Source organism: Tamandua tetradactyla, chromosome 25, assembly GCF_023851605.1.
Source record: "Tamandua tetradactyla isolate mTamTet1 chromosome 25, mTamTet1.pri, whole genome shotgun sequence".
NCBI classification, from domain to species: domain Eukaryota; kingdom Metazoa; phylum Chordata; class Mammalia; order Pilosa; family Myrmecophagidae; genus Tamandua; species Tamandua tetradactyla.
The window spans coordinates 5,138,887-5,145,003 of record NC_135351.1 but is presented as its reverse complement, the minus strand read 5'-3'; the positions used below and the strand labels follow the sequence as shown (position 1 = coordinate 5,145,003).

At 59.8% G+C, this 6,117-nt stretch overlaps 2 protein-coding genes across 2 annotated transcripts; both read left to right on the top strand.

Annotated features, from left to right (window-relative positions):
* Positions 1-1,656: 1,656 nt before the first annotated feature.
* Positions 1,657-2,538, top strand: LOC143668822 (uncharacterized). Its single transcript, XM_077143383.1, has 2 exons — positions 1,657-2,087; positions 2,333-2,538. The coding sequence occupies exons 1-2, from the start codon at positions 1,982-1,984 to the stop codon at positions 2,536-2,538; spliced, it is 312 nt and encodes a 103-aa protein (XP_076999498.1). The 5' UTR covers positions 1,657-1,981.
* A 47-nt stretch (positions 2,539-2,585) lies between these two features.
* On the top strand, positions 2,586-5,673 carry LOC143668821 (tubulin beta-2B chain). The gene is made up of 4 exons (XM_077143382.1): positions 2,586-2,735; positions 3,507-3,615; positions 3,894-4,004; positions 4,355-5,673. The coding sequence occupies exons 1-4, from the start codon at positions 2,679-2,681 to the stop codon at positions 5,413-5,415; spliced, it is 1,338 nt and encodes a 445-aa protein (XP_076999497.1). The 5' UTR covers positions 2,586-2,678; the 3' UTR covers positions 5,416-5,673.
* The last annotated feature ends 444 nt before the right edge of the window (positions 5,674-6,117 follow it).

Below are 6,117 nucleotides of genomic sequence, written 5' to 3'. Positions count from 1 at the left end.
GTACCCCAATACGATTTTTTTCCTTTGAAAGTCTGTTGCCGGCCTCTTCTTGCAACCAAATGGAATAAGGATGGTAGAAAAGGATTAGCGGACAAAGTGAAAGATATCAGGAATCAGCTCCTTGTGAAAATAAGAATGTGCGGCATCATAATTCAAAATTGGGGAGGGGGCGCGTGTGAAAATAAAAATGTGCGGCATCACAATTCAAAATTGGGGAGAGGGGCGCGGTTAGCAAGAATAACAGCCTGGCTCGGCTCGGGAAGCTGCAGAAGGGAAGGAAGGGGTACAATACCCGCAAAACGCGTCAAAGGAAAGCAGATGAGCTTGTGACAAAAGCATTTGGTCCGTGTTTTCAGAAGGATTATTTCCACCCTCATCCTATCGCAAATCCGTCCCCTATTACAAACCTAAGAGGAAAGGGTCCTTTCGTCTACGAGATCTCGAGCATGCATTTTCGCTCGGGAGTGCCGCAGAAGTGGCTCTGAAATTGAAGTCGAAAAATGAAATCGTTAGGGGAGGGTGGCAGGGGCCCCTCAAATCACTTGGTGTGGCGCGTCTACACTCGCGGTGTGGGCACCGCCACCCAGCTGCCTGCGCCACCGGAGGCACCATCCCGCGGTGCTGTTACATACACCTGCCACAGCCTTTCGGTCAGGACCGGGTCACCTCCCCGAGGGCGGGGCGCTCAAAAGATAGGATTTCGCCCAATCTCTTTCCTTAATTTGCTGTGTGACCCTGGGGGTGGTTCACGCTCGACGGTCTCTGTTTCTGTAGGTCTCGACCCCACCCCGACCTGGGTCTGAGGAAATCTGCCCGCAAGCCTAGGCTGGACACAGTGGCGGGGAAAACTTGGGCGGGAAGGTGGGACAGCTGGGTTTTGTTTGCTCTACTTCTCTTTGAAAGTCCCTCCCACCCCCTGGCGAGAGAGGCGATCGCAACGTGCTAGTGTTTCTGGAAGGTTCACCTTCAACTGCTGAGGCTCCCCTCCGCCACCGGAGCCCGACTCATTAGGCCCCTCTAGCCAGAGCACAAGAAGGAACCGAGTCACCACGCAGACCACCCGCCTCGGGTGGGACGGGGGGCACTACCCTCCTGGGATTGCGGGGAACCTATTCCAGGTCTCCAGCGAATGTCTCTGCCCTCTTTCCCCACGCTCCCTGCCTCCAGCGTACGCACAGAGTCAGCCTCTTGTCACAATCGCTCACACTCCTTCGCGCTCTCACACACGCACCGCAAGTCACAAAGGGCTCAGTCCCTTCCCCGGAAGCCTCGAGGCTGCGGGTTTGGGAGGGAGTGTCGCGGCCCGCGTGTGCGCCTGCGCCTGTGCGCGCGCGCGTGGCTTGGGGTGCCGCAGCGTTAAGGGTGTCCCCACCCCCTCCGGCAGCACGAAGGCTGGCACAGTGCAGCCGATCTCCTCCGGGTTCCTCCGGGTTCCCACCGCCCCGGGGGCCAGCGCACAGCGCTAAGTGAGTTAGCAACCCCGCGCACCCACCGCCCCATTTCACCCGAGAAGCGTAAAGCCAATAGTTGAGGGTGGGGGACAGGCTTTCGGCTCTAACTGTTGGGTTGCTGAACGCTTGCCAAGCTCTCGGGAGCCCTTTGTTCAGCCGACAGCCCCGCCCCCGGGACCCCACCCCATTTCTGCCCGGATGACAGTCCACGCTGGGAGGCCGGCCACACCCACCCCATCGGCTCTCTCCAGGAACAAAGCCGACCCGCGGGGCGTAGAGGGGCTGGGTCCCAGACCAAGAGCTCGTGGGTCCTTGCAGAAGGTGCCGGCGAAGGTGGATGTGGCGGGAGATATCGCCAGAGCCCTGGAGGCTGCGGCCGCAGTAGGTGGCCAGGGCAGACAAAGAGGAACCGGACCGGGACCGAGAGCAGCCTGCGGCTGCTGGGTCGCGGGTGTCTGGTGGCCGTGCCCCTCCGACCCCCAACGTCTTGATCGCATCCGACTTCCCTCTGTCCTCCCCCCCGGCTCCGGATGGCGGGGCGTCGATCCCTGGCAGTCTTTGGCATCCAAGACTGGAGGAGGAGGCGGTGGTCGCCTCAGGAGCAGTTGGGCTCCGCAGCTCCCGCAGCGGTCGACGGTAACCCGGAATCCGCGGCCACCTGCCGGCGCCCGGGGCACCGCGCGCTCGCTCACTCTCTGCTCACCTGCCCGCCTATTCACCTGTCCCAAGTCCTTCTACCTCCCAGGGCCCTGTCTCCCCACCCCCTCCCCCCACCGCGGGGACCAGCCAGCGCCGGTCGCCCCCTCCCTTCCGCTGCCCAGGTCTCTGCTCTCCACACCTCATTTCTCCGCATACACCCCCCTTCTTTCCTTTCTCCCCAGCCCCAGACAATGCGCACGCCCCCCACCCCTCTCCCGGTCTGCACGCTCGCGCCGATTGGCCGCGGGTACCGGTGGTCCAGCCCCGCGACAGTGCCCGGAGCTTCGAGCATTACGTCAGTCGGGCTGCTGAGCGCCAGCGCAACGGGGACTGGGGGACTCGGGCTGGGGGCGCGGCCTGCGCGGGCCGCCCCGCCCTCCACGCATAAAATGCCAAGCCCGCGGGGACCCCGCCCTCAGCCTTCGCTGCCCGAGCGTGGTCCTCTTTCCCCCAGAGTGGGTGTGTGAGGGAGGCACGGACACCCCGACCGGCCACCGACCCGAGCCAGCAAGGAGATAGCAAGGCACCATGCGCGAGATCGTGCACATCCAGGCGGGCCAGTGCGGCAACCAGATCGGCGCCAAGGTGGGCGCGACGCGCTGGGGAAGGGGGCCGGGACCGGGAGTGGAGAAGTAGAGGGTGTGGGGGTGGGGACCGAGCCGAGCGCTTTGTGCAGCCCGCCTGGGGCTGGGACCGCCTGAGACCCTAGTCGGGGCTCGGGGCGACTTCTCCGTGCTGCCGTTCAGGTGGGATCTCGATCACCCCGGCCTGTCCCCCTCCTCACTGCCGCCCCGGGCCCAGGCGGTTGTGACCGGAGAGGGCGCGGGGCGTGTCTGCAAGGCTGTGCACGCTAGTCCGGGTGGGGGAGTGGGGACCCGCGGTGGAGGAGCTCGGATTCGACTCGCTGGAACCGGAGTGGAGCTGCGGGGTGGGGGGGGGGGGGGGAGGAAGGGGGACGATTGTCTTGTTAGGGCAGGACGTGCTCTGAATGTCAAGTACCGACGGCTACCTCCCCGCCCCCTACTCGCGGGCACGGGCTCCGCGCGCTCCCGGTAGCGATGCTCCGCTAGGAACCTGCCGCGCGTGCGCGTGCCAAGGGCCGTCGAGGCGGGCTGGGACACCGGCTTCCAGCCGCGAGCAGCTGCCCACCCGGGAAACGCCCCGATTCTGCTTCCTGACCTTGGGAAATCCAAGCTCTGCAGGCTGGGCCCCCGGCACGCCGCCCTAAGAGCCGCTGAGAAGTTGGGTTGGCGGAATTGATTCGGGGGGGCTTTTTTTTTTTTTTTTTTTTTTTTTTTGGTGAGGGACGTCTCTGGAAGGGGCACCGTGTAATTCAGTACAACTCTTCTGTCTCAGTTTTGGGAGGTCATCAGCGACGAGCATGGCATCGACCCCACTGGCAGTTACCATGGCGACAGCGACCTGCAGCTGGAGAGAATCAATGTCTACTACAACGAAGCCACTGGTAACTGCATTCACTGTGCCCCCACGCTTCTCCCTGAATGAGTCTTAGGTGTGGCCCCGGGAGAGGGATGGACAAGAAGATGAGGATTCCCAATCTCACTGCGGTATTTCGGTGGTTTCTGCTGTCCACCGTCTTACCCTTGAGAACCAGTGGTTGTTCCCTTGTTTGGGGGGGGGCGGGGGTGCAGCAGAGCCTGCAGGAAGGAAGCAGGGTCCCAAGTTCTCCTCTGAAGAGCTATCTGCCTGCAGGTCTCAATCCTGATTTTCTTCCCTCCACAGGTAACAAGTATGTACCTCGGGCCATCCTGGTGGATCTGGAGCCTGGCACAATGGACTCAGTCCGGTCCGGGCCATTTGGCCAGATCTTCCGGCCAGATAACTTCGTGTTCGGTATGTGACACGCATGGCTGATGGCCTGTGGAGCTCGTTTTACTGTGGGCAGTGTAGGGTGGATGGGTGGGACGGCTGAAGGGGAAGTATCAAGAACATGCCCTTGTGTGCCAACTCGCTCTTAATATAGGCTAGATATAAATTTGCCTTTCAGCTTCTAATAGCCATGTCCCAGCCTTCCTTATGTATAATTGCTCCCATGACCAAATATTTTCACATCTGGCCATTTTGGGGATAACCCCAAATGATCTTATCAGAGGGCTGACTCATCCATCTACAATAAGGGGTTAAAGTGAGGAGGAATTTAATCCCACCACTCGTGATTTATGAAGTCTCTTTCCCTCTGGCAGGCCAGAGCGGAGCCGGGAATAACTGGGCAAAGGGCCACTACACTGAGGGAGCTGAGCTGGTGGACTCAGTCCTGGACGTGGTGAGGAAGGAGTCAGAGAGCTGCGACTGTCTGCAGGGCTTCCAGCTGACCCACTCGCTGGGGGGCGGCACCGGCTCCGGGATGGGCACGCTGCTCATCAGCAAGATCCGCGAGGAGTACCCCGACCGCATCATGAACACCTTCAGCGTCATGCCCTCGCCCAAGGTGTCGGACACGGTGGTGGAGCCCTACAACGCCACCCTCTCCGTCCACCAGCTGGTGGAGAACACGGACGAGACCTACTGCATCGACAACGAGGCCCTCTACGACATCTGCTTCCGCACCCTGAAACTGACCACCCCCACCTACGGGGACCTCAACCACCTGGTGTCGGCCACCATGAGCGGCGTCACCACCTGCCTGCGCTTCCCGGGCCAGCTGAACGCGGACCTGCGCAAGCTGGCCGTGAACATGGTGCCCTTCCCCCGCCTGCACTTCTTCATGCCCGGCTTCGCCCCGCTGACCAGCCGGGGCAGCCAGCAGTACCGGGCGCTGACCGTGCCGGAGCTCACCCAGCAGATGTTCGACTCCAAGAACATGATGGCCGCCTGCGACCCCCGCCACGGCCGCTACCTGACGGTGGCTGCCATCTTCCGCGGCCGCATGTCCATGAAGGAGGTGGACGAGCAGATGCTGAACGTGCAGAACAAGAACAGCAGCTACTTCGTGGAGTGGATCCCCAACAACGTGAAGACGGCCGTGTGCGACATCCCGCCCCGGGGCCTGAAGATGTCGGCCACCTTCATCGGCAACAGCACGGCCATCCAGGAGCTGTTCAAGCGCATCTCGGAGCAGTTCACCGCCATGTTCCGGCGCAAGGCCTTCCTGCACTGGTACACGGGCGAGGGCATGGACGAGATGGAGTTCACCGAGGCCGAGAGCAACATGAACGACCTGGTGTCCGAGTACCAGCAGTATCAGGACGCCACCGCCGATGAACAAGGGGAGTTCGAGGAGGAGGAGGGCGAGGATGAGGCGTGAATTCAGAACTGAAAGCAGGTTAGGGTCAGATGTAGAAGGAAAGCGAGGGGGAGGGGGGCTTCCTGGTGACACACTCCGGGCAGTGGAAGGGAAAAAGCATGGTCTCCTGTAGGTGTGCGCTGGTTCTCTGGTGCTTCTCACTGTTGCCTGCCACTTTTCTTTTTGTGTGTGTGATATTGATTCCATGGGTGTGACATTTGAGATATTTCCGAACTACTGTTGTAATGGCTAAAACCACATAAACGTTTGTGTCTTTGACGATGCCCTCTTCTCTTTCTCTGCCTTTTTCTCTTGATTGAGTTCTCTGTTCTCAGTTTCAGTGTCACTTCCCCTTCAAGTGACATGAAATGCTTCTTTTAACAAAGGGGCGGGAGAGGTAATAGTTCAAATGAATTTATCTTCAGCCTGGTAAAGTCAAATCCTCTACAATCACACCCAATTGAAGGTGGGAAATTCAGCTGAATTTCAAAATGCCTTTAATTAAGGATTCTATTCGTTGGAAGGGTGCCTGCTCCAAAACACACTGTGTAGTTTCATGGAGGAAATCGTACTATGTATTTCTTTCCTTTACAAAAACATTATTAGGAGATTGGTACATGCACACAGTACACGATTCTAAAGGGTAGAGGGTGGAAATTTGCTCTCCCTTTCTTCAGTCCTGAGCTCCCTTCCACATGCCTTTCCTCCCCAGAAGGCAACATT

Coding starts and splice junctions, on each gene's coding strand:
- LOC143668821 (XM_077143382.1), top strand. CDS start 2,679: ATGCGCGAGATCGTGCACATCCAGGCGGGCCAGTGCGGCAACCAGATC. Junction 3,616..3,893: donor CTACTACAACGAAGCCACTG/GTAACTGCATTC, acceptor TTCCCTCCACAG/GTAACAAGTATGTACCTCGG. Junction 4,005..4,354: donor GCCAGATAACTTCGTGTTCG/GTATGTGACACG, acceptor TCCCTCTGGCAG/GCCAGAGCGGAGCCGGGAAT.
- LOC143668822 (XM_077143383.1), top strand. CDS start 1,982: ATGGCGGGGCGTCGATCCCTGGCAGTCTTTGGCATCCAAGACTGGAGG. Junction 2,088..2,332: donor AGCTCCCGCAGCGGTCGACG/GTAACCCGGAAT, acceptor CTTTCTCCCCAG/CCCCAGACAATGCGCACGCC.